Source organism: Carassius auratus, unplaced genomic scaffold, assembly GCF_003368295.1.
Source record: "Carassius auratus strain Wakin unplaced genomic scaffold, ASM336829v1 scaf_tig00037831, whole genome shotgun sequence".
In the NCBI taxonomy this organism is placed as follows: domain Eukaryota; kingdom Metazoa; phylum Chordata; class Actinopteri; order Cypriniformes; family Cyprinidae; genus Carassius; species Carassius auratus.
Window position 1 is genome coordinate 1 of NW_020526409.1, and position 18,868 is coordinate 18,868.

The 18,868-nt window shown below is 37.8% G+C and overlaps 1 protein-coding gene and 1 pseudogene across 1 annotated transcript; both read right to left on the reverse strand.

The window, feature by feature from the left end:
• Positions 1-353: 353 nt before the first annotated feature.
• Positions 354-3,691, reverse strand: LOC113083337 (lysophosphatidic acid receptor 2-like; annotated as a pseudogene).
• Positions 3,692-4,706: 1,015 nt separating this feature from the next.
• LOC113083338 (epoxide hydrolase 4) lies at positions 4,707-8,229 on the reverse strand. The gene is made up of 7 exons (XM_026254489.1): positions 7,852-8,229; positions 7,053-7,138; positions 6,656-6,813; positions 6,318-6,446; positions 6,091-6,194; positions 5,751-5,899; positions 4,707-5,669 (listed from the first exon to the last, which is right to left on the reverse strand). The coding sequence occupies exons 1-7, from the start codon at positions 8,092-8,094 to the stop codon at positions 5,432-5,434; spliced, it is 1,107 nt and encodes a 368-aa protein (XP_026110274.1). The 5' UTR covers positions 8,095-8,229; the 3' UTR covers positions 4,707-5,431.
• Between the last annotated feature and the right edge of the window lie 10,639 nt (positions 8,230-18,868).

Sequence of the window (18,868 nt, forward strand, 5' to 3'; positions counted from 1 at the left end):
TACAGCACGAGAAAAATGTTTTTTTGAACTCATGCAAATGTATTCAAATAGACCTCAAAAGCAAACTATTGAGGAATTTTTTGAACAATGATAATATGGGGCACTTTAAAATGAATATCTGTTAGTAAATAAGGCACCACAAAAAAAAAGTGCACAAAAGTTGTCGGTTCTGTTTCTGATCTCCTTCCAAACCAAACAAAAAGGGCCGTTTTATGAATATTAATGCCTGTGCTTTGGGAAAAGAAAAACTTCCTGTGAGCAGCCCCAACTGCCAGTGCCTCGTAACTAACCGACACAAAGGCCTCCTAATGCATCTATTGTCAAGAGAGACAAAAACATACCAAAACAAGCTATCAGAAATGAAGTATTATTTACTCTTTGTACAAGCGGTGATCATTTCACTAAGCAAATACAAAGTCATTTATATACACTTAGAAATACTTTTTTTCTATAAAGGCAATAGGCTTTGTGGTGAACTGGGCTGTAAACTGGTGGAGATCGTGTCGTTTATCTCTGAGGGTGCCCCTGCTTTCACAGGCTCGAAGCGGATGCCAGAAGTCCCCTCATGCTGCTGCATTCTTCTCCAAGGGAAGCAGAGAATGCGTTTGTAGGTGGCCCTCATGTCCTCGTCCCGGACGAGTAGATGATGGGGTTCACCAGAGAGTTACACTCGGCCAGAACCAGGCAGTACTTTTCATATTTAAGAACCTGACATTCACTGCAGCGGAGACCGTCCAGCAACAGAATCACCAGACCCGGCGTCCAACAGATCACAAAGGCTCCTGTAGAGAAAAAAAGAAAAAGACAGAGAGAGATGAGTGCAGGTCCATGCACTTCGGTTTACAAGGTGCAAGCCACCACAGCATGCTGTGGCCAAAATATCTGTAACATTTTCAACAGCTGCCATTTAATATTCAAAAAATTTATTAATTTGATGAAGTGACAGTAAAGACTTTTATAAATAGTACAAAAGATGTATATTTTGAACAAATTATTCTTTTGAGCTTTCCATTCATTAAAAATCATGATCTTGGTTTCCACCAAATTTTAAACAATGAATCAGCATACTAGAATGATTTCTGAAGATCATGTGACGCTGAAGACTGGAGTAATTCAGCTTTGCATTACAGGAATAGATTTCATTTTAAAATATACTATAATAAAGAATAGTTATTTTAAATTGTAATAATATTTTACAATATTACAGTTTTTACTGTGTTCCTGATCAGATAAATGCCGTCTTGGGGACTTTAAAACATTGAGAATTTGACCAACCCCAAGTGGTAGTATACGTAGAAATTAATAACCATGATTAACACATTCTGTTAAAGTCAACTGTTGGTTTATGATACCTAATGCATTAACTGAAATTAACTAATTAATTACTGTAAAGTTTTTACCCAAATAATTTTCCTTACACTTTGAATACATGATTGTACATCTCTTTAAGAAATGGATTTTAAAATATTTTACAAAAAATTTACAATATTGATTACAGTGAAGATAAAATAATCACCACATGATGTTTCACAACCTTGACTGAACTTTTCCTCATCATAAAAAGATCAAATTATCCGATAATATTATGATTAAGTTTGTGTTGTTCTTTTTGGCTGCAACATACTTTCAATGCAGGTCAACTGTGTCACGTGGGCTCTCATTTCAAAGCTACTCGACGTAATACATTGACACAATAGCACTAAGTTGGGCTCAGTCGATGCATTTCAATCCACCGAAACCAATGTTGCAAGTCCTAGAATCTTAGAGCAACTAAAATATCTGATTTCAGCTCTAGGTACAAAGTAAGCAGGTGCGAGACAAGCAAATCGGAACCAAACCGGTTCTTTAAACTTGTTTTGAGGCTGACAGACTTGTTTTTTTGTTTTGTTTTTTGTACTTCATCACACAATTGGAGACCATTTTTTCATTTTCAAGCTGGTTTCCGAAACAGCAAATCAAACATTCACTCAGTCAACACACACATGGCAATTAATCTCACCAACGTCTGAAGTCTACATCTTACCCAGAATCATGGACATGGTCTTCATGAGGCTGATGACCGTCTGATTGTTGGAGGGCTGGTCTGTGTGCGGGGACATTGCTTGGCTCCGCCGGCGAACGTAGATGAAGATGTGAGTGTAAACGGCCACCATGATGAAGAAGGCCATGAGGTTGAGGATGGCCCAGGACACTAGGAAGCTTCGGGAATACAGCGGTGCAACCGTGCAGCAAGTGGACAGGTCACAAAGACAGTTCCAGCCCATGGTGGGCACCAAACCCATGAAGATGGCCACCAACCAGATGGTGACTATCAGCATCACCACGCGCCTCATGGTCATGGTGCTGTGGAGCTGCATGGTGAAGATGGTCTGATGGCGCTCCAATGCCACCGCCAGCAGGTTGACCACAGACGCGGTCAGGCTCATGTTGATCAAAGCCCCGCGAACAAACCACTGTTCCATGCTCAAACTGATGGTCCACGGCCCCGTGTGAAACACCAGGTAGAGATATGATATTCCAGCAAAGAGGTCAGCGGCCGCCATGTTCCCAAGCAAGTAATAAATGGGGAAGTGGAACTTTCGGTTTATGATTATGGCCACTATGACCAACATATTGGCAAGAATAATAAAGACACAAATCGGGACCCCTAAGCTTACCACAATAAAGTCACGAGTGCGCCATTCCTGGCTGATGGGCTTGCCAGTCTTTTCGTAGAAGAAGGCCACTGTTCTGTTAGAAACCTCACAGGTAGAATTAAATAACATTATTATAGAGACGTAGCTGATGTTAACCAGTTGCACCATTCAGTTGTTGCCAGTTTTTCCCAACACTGTAATCCTGATGATGAGATCAGCTGCCATTTGAAATAAAGCTTTTACAGATCACAAAACGTGCCTGTGTTGCTGCTTACAAGGCGTGTCTTTTATGGTTTTCCAACCCTAAAACACAGGAAGACGTGAGGACAACAACATTATCAGTCCTTATAAGTCCAGAAAGTGAATAGGTTAATCTTTAACAAGAAAGCTGAGGATGTGAAACTTACTAGTCTTCATTAGACACGCGCTAGATTCGATTTCGACGCAAAATTAAGAGCTGAACGTATACGAAGTAATTATGTTAAGCCCCCCCATTACTATCCTTACTGCATAGTTTATAACTTAATCACACGTGGTTTCGGAGTAAACGTGAGGAACAGAACAAGAAATGAAATTTGTTACGGTTACTTCTTATATTCATTAAGAACGGGACACAATACATTCTATTCAGAATTCACACTGACTTTAAATTCGACCATATAAGAGGTAACGTAACTTACATTGTACAGTTTGGCTCGGCTGTCAGCACAAAAACAACACCACTTTGTTCTAAAACGACACTAGAAAAAAAAGCCTCTTACCGTTGCCAGAGCTTCAGAGCAAACAAAGAAAACACACATAACAGCTGCTCCGACAGAGCTGGCCAACGCGGGTCGATGTTTTGGCACTCGGGCGCTCGCCGGAAACGCTCATCTGCCGGAGTTCGTGGAGAAATCTTCAAGAGATCCGAGATCCGCCGAGATCCCTTGTGCGCCTCCCTGAAACCTGATTCGATGAAATCACCGCCTGGGGATCCAATGAACGCGAGACTGTTGGTCAAAACGATCGGTGACTGTCAGAAAGTAAATATTTCGATTGATTTCCCAGAATCTGCTACAGAGTGTATGTATGGCAAGCCGTTTTCATATTGATTCCTCAATCCATGTGACAACAACTAGATTTCATGTCAGTTTCAATAGACTGTACTTGATTATTCGTAACTATAGGTAATTAGTACCTATCAGGTTTTTATAATTAAATGAATATACAATTATACTTATTTATTAGACACTTACGTGATACTATTGACTTTTAAAATGAATTATGTGGACATTATGTCAGTAAAGAGACATCCAACTGATGTGAAAAATTGTAATATTGCATAAAACATTTGCAAATAAAGCACCGTTTTCATCCAGTTAGTTGAAAAGAACACAATCAACACTTCCTGATTACTTGGCAGTTGGCACTAAATATCATGAAGGAACATTATATTTGCTGCAGTAGGAAACGACACTGTATATAATAATATTTTTTTATACAATAAATTACGAGCTTTATTGTGCACAGACGAAATACGGTTATGTTGTATTCGGAGCCTGCTGTTTGGGAACACTTTGAGAGATTTTGCTCTTGCATCGATGCCCATTAAGAAATGTATTTGAAAGTGTTTCCATTGTAGTTTATGTGCATGTTTTCTTACCGGATAAGACATTTATCCTACTTAGTTGAGCACATAAATTTTTTTATGGGCATCTTGGCATTTCCATCCAGTATTTTTTATGCACTATCCCAAAATGTGCATAAATTAGATAGATAGAAGCATAGCTAGTGCCTCCTAATGAAGTGTTGGAAGTAAAACATTAATTAAATACCAATATGGAACACATTCAGTAATGAAAATGTTACTTGTTACTATATGGCTAATGACTAATTTAATAGATAGTCTTATTGTCATCACTATTGGAAAACAGTATTGAAGTAACAACATAAAAAGCTTGCATTCTGAGGTAACATAATGAGGCAAAAAAAATTCATTTAAAAATGTTATGATGACTACAAATTGTTAAAGGGTTCAAAATTTTCATTTAGATTTATTTGAGCGTGGAACACAAAAACATAAATTTAGCAGATTGTCCTGCTCTGTCACATACAAACATATTGGATGGCCATTCAGACTGTCTGTCACCAAAATGCTCATATAACCATTAAAGTATCATAAAAGTACAATAAAAGTATTGCAAAAGTATTGCAGAAGTGATCTGTATGACTCATGCACTATATTCAGTCAACCAAAACCACATTGTATGTGATAAACAGACTACTCACGTTAATGCAATGACCAACAAACAGGGTCTCGTGAGAATGTTTACTGCGTTTTGTAACAAAAGTTACTATATTTAACTGTGACGTATAACAATCATATGTTCAGTACATATCCCCCTCAACATTCAGGAATTCTTTTAGGGAGAATTTGTTCATTTTAGTCAATGATGTTGGGATAACTCAACATGTGCACCCAATCACAGGAACACTGAGCCAAGAATGGAATAAACACATCAGACGTTTTGATGTGGTCTTACAGTATTTAGTCACACTAAATTTAAACAGACTGTAATACATAACAGGCTACATTTTTTGGTAATGATGTTGGATGATGTTTAGTTAAACAACTCACAGGAAAGAATTTAGTCAAAATGTCTTGGAATTGAAGATCTCATAAAAACCATTCATATCTGCTTTGTCTTCATTTAAGACAAACCCGACAAAATGTAAGCAGTTATTTTGTAAGTGAAAACCAGAAACCTTGCTAGAGCTAATAACTCAAAATAATTTGTTCTTTGCGTCAAAGGCAATCAGTGATTGTGTTTTATGATGTCTCTATCCAGAACAAAGTCCCATATGAGCTTGTTGACTCTCTCGGGTTGATCTTGTTGTACCCAGTGGCTGCATTCAGGAATAGTGTGAATGACAACTGGACCCCTTACATAAGGCCGCGTTCCACCGGACATGCCCTCAACCAGAATAGTGTCTGCCTCACCCCAAATTAACATGCAGGGCACACCGACATCCTGATGCTTGTACAGAGTGTTACTGTAGAAAGAGTAGTGAATAATGATCACGAGGAAGTGTACCACCAATGACACAGGAATGAAAGTGTAATTAATGTTAAACCTGAGAAGAGAACGAAAGTAGTTCAGAGGGCCTGTGAGTCCTCCTGGCTGGGACAGCCGGTATAGGTACCCCTCCATCTGGGTCTCAGTCAGTCGTCTGGATTTGTTCCTGATGCCCAAATTCTTGCCACAAAATAGACTTCGAACCAACTATATGCACATGGCAAATACAAGTTGCAGAGAATCAACTGTCACCACTTCTGAAATGTCACCATTAGACTAATTCAAAGGACAGGAAGTTACCTAGAGTTCTTTTTTAGTGCTTTCTGTTACCGTAATAGCAATGTCAAAACAGAAGTTACCATAAACCGTTTAACCACAGTCTCTCGTTTATACGCTACCTTAAAATCTTCAAGAGACAAAACAATTTCGGGCAGCATTGGTAACTGGAAGAAACATGCATGTCCTGAGCGCAACAGCTGAGAGGGTCTTCTCAGAACGGCGTCTGGGTTTTACAGAAATGAGAATCAATTGTCTGCCCCCAAGTACGTTTCGGTTCAGAATCAGAGTTGTGTTGAAAAAAGAAATTTAATTATGCCCTTTCTGGAAACTGTCAGTATACACTCACCCAACCACGAGGCAGGGTGAGGGGCGTTCATCACAATGAGACGTTGCACCATGTCTGGCCTTTCCAGTGCAAAATGCCATGCCAGCATCCCACCCCAGTCATGTCCCACCAATATACAACTTGTGTGACCTGTAATTAAACACATCATACCAATGGTTAATTGACTAAGGCAAAACTGGTTCACATTCAGCTGTGAACCAGTAATTGCAAAAGCACAATTAATAAAATGTAGGTTAGTCATAGCCTATAACCTAAAATATGACCCCAAATCTGCCCAACCTTAATGTATGGTCTGGGGCTGCTACTATTCATTTGTGATATAGTCAGTCAGTAAGTACCCAGTTCATCGATGGTGTCTCTGATGTCATATAAGAGTATGTCCAGTGAGTATTGCTCCAGCGGGACAGGTGCGTCAGAATCTCCACAGCCACGCAGATCTAGCGCCACCGTGTGGTAATGACTACTGAATTCCTGTAATTGGTAACGCCAGGAGTACCTGCAAGTCGTAAGTGCATTTAGTAATATAAAATGATAATATATTCTATGTAAATATAAAACACACCCACATTGGAAAAACAATTTGATATAATAAAATAATAATTAGTAACGTTATATCTGAAGTGTCTGTGTGCTTTCACTTAGAAGAAAACAATATGCAGAAACACTTTACAGAACTTACTGCATCTGGTCTACAATATAAAATAAGCAGAAATAACAAATGAAGAAGGAAATAACCAGTTTTCTGGGAAACCATGAAGAAGCAGCATTAGAGGCCTTCTGTGGTCTCCTTTGGTTACATAATGAAACCTCAAGCCTGAACTCTAAAGGGTAAAAAAAAAAGAAGAAGAAAAGAAAAGAACAAGAAACCAAGAAAAAGATGTCACAAAACGATGTCAAATTATTGGAGGTAGACTACTGACTAATTAAGCAAATAACAAACTAGGTATAACTTTAGCAAGTAAATAAATAGGAAACTGTGAATACATCCACACGCTTTTCAATTACTATTCCAACAATCTTATGAAATCTTATCGCAGTCTTATCAAATTTGGGAAAGATTGGAAAGATTATATAGATTTCATTGAACACTGACTAATGCACGCTGCTAATAGTGATTTCAGTAAAGACAAAGGAAAGCGGAATAGATTGAGGAACGCCGTGTTCTGTGCTGGTTTTATACGTCATGGTTCTGTCTAAACACAGGTGGCGCAAGAGCACAAGATATGGACGATCATGATTTAGCCCTTCATTCACCTTTCTCACTAAAGAACGAACACTGATCACGCAGGGATAATTTTTTTTTTTTTTTTTTACTTTAAAACTAATTTTACCCAGAATTTGTGTGTAGAGTAACAAATTTAATTAAAGTTACATTTTTAGGTCGAAAGACTGAAATAGTATTTTTCTTACTCCAGTAATGGTTTTAGTTACATCTTCGACAGTATATATTACCTTCTACATATAACTTTGTTAAATGTTTTTTTAAGGCATCAGATCAATAATTGATAATATTCTTCGTTATAAATGCTCTTACCCTGCCCTTCAGAAACGCGTGGTCGCCAAGTGCAGGGTCTTTAAGGCAGTCTGGGGGTCTCTTTCGAGCGTTCCATTGAAAGGTTCTATATGGATCCCTAAATCCAGTCCAGACAGTTCGAATCAGAACCAAACAAGCGGTGATTCCAGCTATGCCGTACACGAGAATGTAATATACAAAAGAGAGAATCCATAAGCTTAGTCGTGTTGGTAATAAAAGCAGGTGCATTAAAGAATTGCTCATGACTGTAGTAATTATGATGATCAGAGAGATATAAGCTAGAGACACGGGCTCTGTGTAACCAATGTCCCTTGCCTTCAGAGAAGTTCACCTTTCAAAATAAACCCCATGTGACTGTGTGGAAACAACTGTCACTGAGCTATTTCTGTACCACAAATAAATGGTCTGGGAGACTGGCTTAATTACATGCATTTTCCCCTTAATCTTCGGCTATCTTAACTTGAATGCATAAGCCTATATATATTAGCCTATATATACAAGCCTATAGTCTATATATTTGTATTCCTATTTTTTTATTGTTTTAATTTATTTATTTATTTTAGTTACAAAAAAAAAAAAATCTAAATTACATAAATTGTTTCCAAATACTGTGACTGGTTGACCAGATTGCATAAATCATAAATATGTAGCCGACTTCTCCACAAAATTGGACTTTAAGATGACAACCATGAACGTGAACCTGCAGTCTTATGAAAAGGTATCATTACTCAGGTAATGTTAATGGCTTGAGTCATTTCAAGGGCAGCCAAAATTACCATTTAAAACCAGTCAGAATTGTAGAAATAAATCTTTATATTTACAATTAAAGCTTTCTACACTACTTCACTTGTTTTAATGTCTTTAAGTGGTATCAAGTCTTGCATATAGAGATAGATAGATAATTTTAAGTTAATTCACAAATAGTATACTTTCTTTAATAGACGGAAGAGAGCTGAGCGGTTTAAAGTGATCTCTCTCACACGTGTGACTGACAGCAGCGCTCGCGGTCCTCACGTCCTGTGCGTCCTCCGCGCGCATGACGTCACCGACGTCTCGAACTGTTTGTTCTGGATTGTGGGAGAGAAAGAGCCCGCGCGCCCTCACAACAAAATAAAGAAGGTAAACAAACGAGCAGCCTTTACACTCACATAAAGCGTTTATTCCGTATTAAACGTGCCGACATGTGCCGCGTCGTTTCGCGCAACAGTCAAGCGCGCTAATCATCGCTGAAATGATTGTCTCGGTGAAAGCGGCCTGTGTGTCGCCGAGTGCTAACGCTAGCAGCTAGGAAAGACGAACTCATACATTATAACGGATCAGTTTGGGTATGATTCCGTTATCGGGCTGGTTGCGTTTGTGTTTTAAAGCAGTGTTTCCCCGTGTGCGTCAAAGAAAGCGGGTAATGAAGGGCTCTGAGCTTGTTTATTAGCATTAGGCCGTTTGTCGTCCAGCGCTAGCACAGGCTCGCGTCCCTGCTCTGCGCAGCTCGACGCTTCTCTGTGCGGGAACGCTGGAGGATTTGACGTAGAATGGAACGAGAATAAGCGTACGCTTCACGCGTTGTCAGATTAATTAAGTCGAGTTCATGTGAACTGCGCTCGACATTGACCGATGTGTATTAGTCGCAGGCCGTGGTTGTTTCACGCTTTGGGGTGAGACTAGTGTGTGTTTTGATTGCGCGCACACACACACATACAGTGTGATACGTAACGTTACACGAAGCCGGACAAATCCGTGTCATACACCGTTAGCACTGATAGCGGGTGATGTTAGGAGCTCATTCTCCCGCTTTTAGTTACTAATACAGTGTCTCAACCGCTTTATATTTACTTAACAGATGTTTTGAACGTATATTAACTCATTTAATGGGGCTGTAATGGTGTGTCCCTCGGTGTTTTAGCGACTTTGAGCAGAAGGACTCATCCGAGCTGCCCACAGTCGCCATTTTGTGCTGCTCCGCCGTGTAACGGAGACACGCACAGCCTTTAGCTTTTATTGAAAGAAATGTGCCAGAGTCAGTAACGTTAGTCGTGTTTGAGTTTTATATGTCCTTTTCTTTGTAACAGTACTGTTCTTTACATTTAAAGTGTATTTTGTTGAAAACCGCGTCAGTTTAGAGCTCTTGTCAGCAGCGCTTTCGGTTTGAGCTCCGAGTGAAATCTGCGATTTGTGGCAGAAATATCAGACTTGTGTATCTACCTATGGACAGGTTCAGGTGTTCAGTGTATTGACTAGATTCAGGAAAAGCTGTCAGTTATTCACCTGCACTTGTGTGCGAAGCAGGTCTTTGTATGTTTAATGTTAGTTATCTGACAGCACTGCTCCGTGATTGACCGCTGTTGAATCACTGACAGGTTTCCAAGCTTTGAGTGATTCGTTGTTTTGTTCAGCCGGGATTTAAGTCGCTTACCAATTATGCTTGCTTATTAAATATATATTTTTGTTGTCCTTCGAGTTGAATTAGTGTCAGGTACAATCGCATTTAGCTTGTGACTGTGAAATTGTATTAAGGCAGGCAAATTGGGTTTGTTTTTAGAGAGCTGAGAGCTTTTCCTGTGTGCTTTGTCAGGGTTGTTATTAGAGAATTGAAATGGTAGTTACTTTTAAAACTCTACCCAGGTGAGTATACAGTATTTGTTTTCCATCGTGCTCTCTGTGTAGGCAGTTTTGAGCAGTTCTGACAGGATTTTGCTATTTTTCTTGAATCAGTTTAGATTGCGCAAAAAATATCCAACATTCTTTTTAGCAGTAATTTCTGGAATTTTGTGGAAAATGTACTTAAAAATGTATGCAATATTTACCATATTATGTGTGACATGTACATTAGGTGTATATTATAGTAAAAATGCTGAAAGCTTTATTTTTTGTCTTAAATTCTTTAAATTCTTAAGCTTTTACAAATAACTTTATTAGTGATTTTTGTTCTTTTGCTTTTATTAAAAATGAAAACATGTAAGCAATTTATTAACAATAGGATAAAATAGGGCTGGGAGATATTACCAAAAATATTATCTCACATTTTCTACATATCTACACATCTACATATTTTATCATGATATTCATGTACCATTAATGGAAGGAAATATTTATTTGTTAGCATTTGAGATATATGTAAACATAACTCCAAGAAGTTAACTTTTAATTTATGGCCCCCTGGAATGTTTTATTTTTACCTAAATTCTTAATTTTATTTACTTATTCATTCACTTGATTTTGTTTTATGATTAATACTAATTTGCCATCAAACATGACGTCTAATCAAATAAATGAATACATATTTTAACCGTTTAGTGTATCTAGAAATATTATCAAATGTATATATGGGCCTAACAGTTTACAACAACACATTGCATTTTACAATGATTGCAGCCCTAGGACAAAGATACAAATTAAATTGTGCTTTTTCTGTGTGTATTCAGATCTAGAATACTAAAGAAAGTAAGTAATCAAATGTAAAATATAACACTTTGTAGTCCTCCGCACTGTGTGAATTAAAATGACTGATTCTTCTTAATCTAACTTAAACGTCAAGAGCAGTGAGTGATTTAACCTTGCCTTTTGTTGTTTAAAGATGAAGTAAATTAGACATTACAAAAACTGGAGAGACTAAATAACTTCATCAGCTTTGCTTCTTTTGAATTGATTTGATTGAGTTCAATGTGAAGAATCTAAACATCAAGAGAAATCTGACAAGTTGAAGTAGCTGTGCATTGTTAAAGATGTAGTTCACCCAAAACTGGAATTAAAACGTAGATGATTTTGTTTCAGTGGAACAGATTTGGAAAGATTTAGCATTACATCACTTGCACACTGATGGATTCTCTGTAGTGATTTCTAAATTGCTTTATAGCATGATTTTCCACGGCCCCATACGCAACGCCAGGTTCACACACTTCGTCTGTGTGCAGATTTTTTCTGCATCCATGTTAATGTATCAGAGAGTTCACATTGCTTGTGGTGAAACGTGAAAAATGTTGACAGAACATGTTAGAAATAGAAAGGTGCTAGAATAATTATTATCTAGCAAATGAGTGTAGAGAGATGTGAGTGCACAGGACACAGTTTGAGTGAGTGGAGAAATTAATGCTTGCACATTTTGTTTTCGCGCTACAATAATGCACTCTCAACATTTGTCATTAAAAAAACGGCATACTCCAAGGATCATGAATATGAATGTCTATGAAAGATTGTATTACTGTACTGTGATAAAATAGAATCACATTTTCAGAAACGTCTGGAAATAGAACATTCAATTTCTTAAAATTATTTAAAATTAAACTCTGTTATTTTCCACAAAAAAAAAAATAACAGGGGGATTTACTATTAAAATTAAAAACATGCAAGAAATGTTGTGTGATTTTTAATTTCTTTAAAAAATAAATTTATTTAGTCAGCGCTGTTTCATCTGGCTTTAAACTAGCTTAAATCACAGAATCATTTGTGTTTTCGGCTGAATTTAAGCGCTTTAGTTCACACTGGATCTCACAGCTTTGTTCAGTCGTCGTTGGTAATGCTGTTTCGTTCCGCTTTTGGTGCATATTAAACATATATTGAACTCGTTATCGTTGAAAATTAAATCACAATAATTATTGTTATTGTTTTATCACCCTGCCCTATTTTTACAAATAAAAACAACTTCAAATGTATAGTTTTATGTTTTGTAATTGTTTAATGCTAATCTAATTCACAGTGGATAATGGGTTTGTAGTTCTTTCCCTCACTGAAGCCGATAAAGTACTCAATCTTGTACCTTTGTCTTTTTGTCAGATTTTTTTATTTTTATTTTATTATAAAACCCTGAGAAAAACTATTGTAAACAAACACTTCAGAACCAGAAATGCTGAAAAGTGGGCAGGCACTCATGCACTCTATGAACTATCTTGTCTTTCTTTGGTGTTACTAACACACAGGTACTGTAACCTCTGTACCTTTCATACTCTGTGTACACAAGTCCTCATGCAGAATAAAGTGCACAGAGATAGCAGGGCGGAGGTCAGGCCAGATGCTGGAAGTTACACACAAACAGCGTTGGATATGTGTGCTAATGTACGCATTGACTCGAGGTCAGTGTCTTCAGACCGCTTATTTGTCGTTTGGTCATAACTTCGCAGGGATCTTTAAGAGTGTAATTGAGCTGTTGCTGGGTGAAATGCCTCTCTGTGTGCGTTTCTGGTTTTCCCCTCCTCAGTTTTTGCCATATTAACTCTGTTTAGGATGTGACCTCTGAATGGGGGAGCAAGAGGGAATGGATGACAGAGCAGATAAACAGAAATGTTCTTGTATCTGTTCTTCATTCCAGTACGGGGCTTCAGACTAACTATCATTTGTGGGCAGTGGAAATTTTTATATAGTAAATTTATATACGTTATTGCACTCAAAGTAAATGTTCCATTATTCTAATAGTATTAGGCCTATATGTAACTGACTGATAACTGCATTGATAATAAAAGGAACAATGTGTTTGTTGCAAATTCAAGAAAAGTTTGTTTTTCAAAGCACTGTGATGCACCTTACTTCAAGTGCAGAACTCTGACAAAAACAATTGGCCAGGATTATTGCACATCTGGCAGTCTTTATATTGTTTTATTGACAGATTGTACAAGTTTGAGTAGCAACGGGCTTCTTTACACAGCCTGCGCATGTGCAATTGGTGCTTTTGACCGTGTATGCGGCACGCCGTCACAAAAGATGGGAAGCACGCGGATGTCCGTGCAGATTCTTCTCATTTTCTCATAGAAAAATGCCCTCTGTGATCTAAAATCTTGCAGCACTGCTGTGAAATCAAGACATCAAGCTACTGTCAGTTAAATCATGTATCAGTACTGTGTGAGTGTGTTGTTAAAATGAGTGGAGGCTTCAAACAATCACTCACATCTGTCTCTTTCTCTGTCTGTCTCCAGTAGCGTGATCGCCGTTGTCCGTGTTTGAGCTGGTGACTTCTCTCTGGACCGTGTGAAAGCAGCTCTTCTGCTGAGTGATCTTGGAGAAGATGTGTGCGCTCAGATAAGAGACTCTTCAGACGAGAGACAAAAATGTGAGTCAATAATCTGACAGCAACTTCCATTCAGACCTGTCATAATTCCTGAGGGGTAATAAAAGCGTAATGTCTAAATAATGGCTGCCAAATAGGCTAACAACTTTATGAAAAGTGGTTTGTGTCTGTCAGATCACTTCCCTGTAGTAAGAACATTTTCACAGCAAAAATTATTTTTCTTTGAGTGGCAGTACTTCAAAATGTGTTGATTGTGTTTTTTCCAGGGTTACCACAAGAAAAACTAATATGCTAAATGAAGGCTAATTTTTTATTAATTATTAGCGCATACACACACACATATATATTTAAACAATGGCATTAAGGTACATTTTATTTACTTTACAAGTCAATGTATTTTTTGTTTGTTTATAAAAAAGTTTTTATTTATTGTTGTTGTTTGTTTATTATTGTTCTGCATTTATTGGACTGTCATCACATCAAACCTAAAGATCTTCACAATGTTTTCATTTTTGTTTGCTAAGTTTTCGATGCCACAACAAAAATGAATATGCTAATGAGACCTCTTTTTTTTATTAACAAGTTCAATATATTAAAACATTGGCAGTAATGTAAAGTGAAAAAATGCATAAGTAATGAGAAATAAAGCAAATTATTCATGTAAATACTTTATTTTTTATTAGAAAGTTAGATATTAAAACAATTGCTGTAATGTAAAATGCACAAGCAGTAATGACAAAAATAAAACTGTATTTATTAAAATAATTACTTAAATGTATTTTTGTTTTTGTTTTTATTATAATTACTGGTTGTTGTTGTGCATGCATTTATGTGGCTGTCATCAAATCAAGCCTAAAGATCTCATTTGGGAATAATGCATGTAATGGGACACTAGCTTGACCCCGATGACAAAACTTGTCAATTTACCTTGAACCAGTAATACTGTAGAAAAACTGGTATGGGAGGTTTCTTTATTTAGTTTAACTCTTGTCTTTATTAAAAGTCCAGGTAATTCTGACATTCACACTGTACTTATATAGAACAATAGATTTTTGTAAAGATCACCAAACTATATAATATGAGGGAACTTTCCCCAACCTTCAGGGGTTTCTGGCCTTGTGACACTCCTGTATCCTTCTGAAAAATCCCAGCTTTAGAAACGAGTACCAGAATCTTTTTTTATTTTAACACTGTCCCTGATCTTTTCAGTGTGATTCTCTTAATGATTGTGATTTGCATTTAAGTGTGGATTTATTTTTTTATATAAGTTCTTTCACTGCATGAATCAGTCTATTAAAATGCATTTAAAATGTTCACAATTCAAGATATGGGGCAAAAAAAGATATATATATATATATATATATATATATATATATATATATATATATATATATTTACATATCATGTTGTTAATATTACACAAAGAGTGCAGTTTTTCCTCAAGTCGTCATGATTAAAAATGTGATTTTAGATTTTATACAACAGTTCAATAAACAAGAAGTAAATATTAATAGACAATGCACTTATTCAACATGATGTTGTGTCGTTCCTGAATGAATAATCAGTTTAAATGATTTGGTTCAATCGCAGTGACTCACTGATTTACAGTGACTTGCTGTCACCTACTGCCAGTTTTAATTTCATATTTAACGGGGTCACATGACGTTGCTAAAAATGACATTATTTTGTGTATTTGTTGTAATGAAATGTGTATTCTGTGTAAGGTTAAAAAACACATTATTTTCCACAAGGTACATTGTTGTTTGCTCCTCTGTGAGGTGTGAGGTGTCCACTTCAGATGCAGCTTCTGTGTTTCCTCTGCATTGTAAAGATGGATTTTGCTGATACTGATTTTATTAGCTTGGCCCAAATGCAGGAATTTGACTAAAAAGATGGTGCACACTTTTAGAAAAAACGGCTTAAAGTAAAAATCCCCTCAAACCTTATTGGAAAAGATTAATTTCTATCACTGCTGTGAACTGACCATACAGAATTTTTTTATATCACACCCCCCTAATTTTTATTAAATGTATATAATGATTTATTGATAGTAATTGTTTAAATTAATATAATTAATACTTTTTAGTCAAATATGGTACTATAGACATTGCCCTAACCCGCTCATATGGTATTAATTTAATTTGTGCAGGTTTTTAAAAAAATGTCTTAAATTTGAGCTTAAAGACCCTGCAGAAACCCTGTCCAGAGGACATGTCTACTGCTGTGAGCGTGTTCATACCGCTGTGGCTGTATGACAGAAGACCGAGAGGGGTCAAGGTGTCTGTTGGTGCTCTTGTGTGCCAGCGTATGGTTACTGGGGTCTGTCCCATGTGCCATGGGAGGCTTACGCTTGGAGCAGATGGAGAGAGAGTAGAGCTCTTTTTGTGTGTGTGTGTGTGTGTGTGGGTCCTCTTCTTTTCACTCAATGGGTTACATGAAAGCCTTTCATTGTTCTGTTTTTTTTGTCTGTCCTGTACTTCCCTCTTGTCTTCATGGGCTCACTCTCACCTGCTCTAGCCTTTGTACTCCTCCCCGATGCAGGCAAACACACACACACACACGCAAAGAGCAGATTACTTGTCCCTGTTCTCTCCAGCCAGGTCCCTGTTGGCTCGGGCTTCTCAAATGTTCAGATGATTAATGGTCTCAGAATCTGAAGGCGCTCACCGCCGCCGCCTCATCCATTCCTCCCATCCCCCTGCATCTCCTCTTTCTCCCCCAAACCCATCTATGTTTGAATGCAGGATCTCTCTCTCACACACACACACACACACACACAGCGCCACCAAATGCTGGTGAGGGTCGTCCCAGCCTCTCAGAGTTGTGCTTTGTCACTCGGGCAGCTGCTGTATTGTCTCTGGCGGTGTCTGGGAAGGCATGTGCTCTCCGGGTGGAGCGATTGCCGCGGTTTGGCCAGGTTCTGGCACGCTGCTGCGGAGTACTTCCCCCAGCCATATATACACGGCTTGATGAGACACAGATCTCATGTACACACACTTAAAGGAGCAACGGAGTCCAGTGCTGGGGCAGTAAAAGTGAGTGCAGACGGTCAGGCCTGGATAGAGGTTTACCTGGAATGTGAGCTGTTGAGGTCAGAGGTTAGAGTTCCTGTCCCCTCTGGCGGACAGGAAGCACTCTGTGTACAAGTCTTGGTTTACTTATATGGGCCAAAGGTCCTCATGAGAAATATCTTGAAAACTTGACTTTTTAAAATATTTTTTATACAAATGTGCACAACTATTTTCAGCATTGATACTGAATGTTTCTTGAGCAGCAAATCAGCATGTTTAAAATGATTTCCGAAGGATCACGTGACACTGAATACTGGTGTAATTATGCTGAAAATTCAGCTTTGCATCACAGGAATAAATTATATATTCAAATAATCACTTATTGTAAATTGTAAATGTTTCACAATATTACTGTAGTTTTGATCAAATAAATGCAGTCTTGGTGAGCATAAAATACTTCTTTTAAAAACACAAGTTCAAAACTTTGCATCAAAGTGAATAGTAGTGTTATCCAGGTGAAAAGTGAGTTCAGATGCTATTCATGTCTGTGGTACAAACAGGGATTCGAATTTGAACCCCTTAACCGTAAGTATGAGTAATGATGTTTGCTTTAGCAAGCACTGGTAATTAGCGCTTAAAGACTTAAGGTGGTTGGAACTGTGGCACAGTGGTTTAATTCATGTAGTATAATGTTGAGCTTAGCTCATGCTGCAATTTGAACCTGTCTTATTACCTTCCCTTTCTGTGCTAAACCTATGAATAAAAGCAAACAAATGGCATAGAGGATAACTGTTTTTGTTTCTGTGTCTGAGCGGTGAAGGTTTGGGTTTATAAAGAGGTGGATGATCTCACACGGGATTTTCCACGTCACATCTGTTCATCTGCTGTTGTGACCTCATCTCTATAGAGATGTGTCACTCTCACATGGCCCAGCACGACGCCCACTTTTATTTTCACTGGCACTCAATACGTGATAATTGCTTGTTAGCTTCTAATGTAAATCTGTCTCCCTTTTGGGTTGGAATGATTGTTTACAAGTGCCCTTTAATGAGACCGAATCAAATCTACATGGACCTTAGAGGAGAAACCGTATTTAATTTGGTGCCAGCGAGGCTTTGAGGGATGAACGTGCAGCCTGTTATTCAGGTCTTTAGGCCACAGCAAATTTTTGTTTTGTATGCTGAAGAATAATTTGCATGTATAAATGTTCTACAGTCCCTGTGAGCAATTTCCAAGTTGAAATATGAAATGAAATAAGAAGATACATTTTTTGCTTTTATCTTCATATTTTTCATTTTTCATTAAGCCTATATGAACGTAAATTAACGAAAATTTAAGAATGCATAGAGCAAGTTTATTACATTGGGGCATATATATATATATAAATATACATTTATTTGTCTTTTATTTAAAAAAAAGCTTTTAGTTTTAGGTTTTAGCATTGATTTTACTTTAAACATTTTTTTTATCTTTGGCATCTATTCTGAAATAGTAGTTCCTCTGTTGGACAAAAATGGCGATCTTTTTTCAATCCATGCCCTTTTGCCACTTACAGCAGCTAACAAATCATTGCTCTTTTCCTCTCTCTCTCTCTCTTCCAACATTTTCCCCTCTTCTGTGTGCTGGCTGTTGGTGTTTGTAACTGGGTGGTCCTAAACTGAAAGTAAAAGAGAGTGAGGTAAAAGTGGCAGAGAAGGCGGGAGGATGGGAGGAAATTAGCCTGAGTCATGATGATGATGATGATGATGATGAGGTGTGTGTGGACAGATGGTGGGCTGATGCCATCGGGGGAGGAGACAGTCGATGTAGACAGCAGGTCTTTTAGGGGAATGAAAGGTCGTCCCACTCTGTCACACAAACATTGATGTGTAATTCTGTGCTTAAAGGGATAGTTCACCCATAAATTAAAATTGGTATCATTTACTTAACAGTCCATCTGCGTTTAACTCACTATTATTGACCACATGTACTGCCCACGTTCAGAACTGTTCTGCACGCATGGACCAGTGCTTTC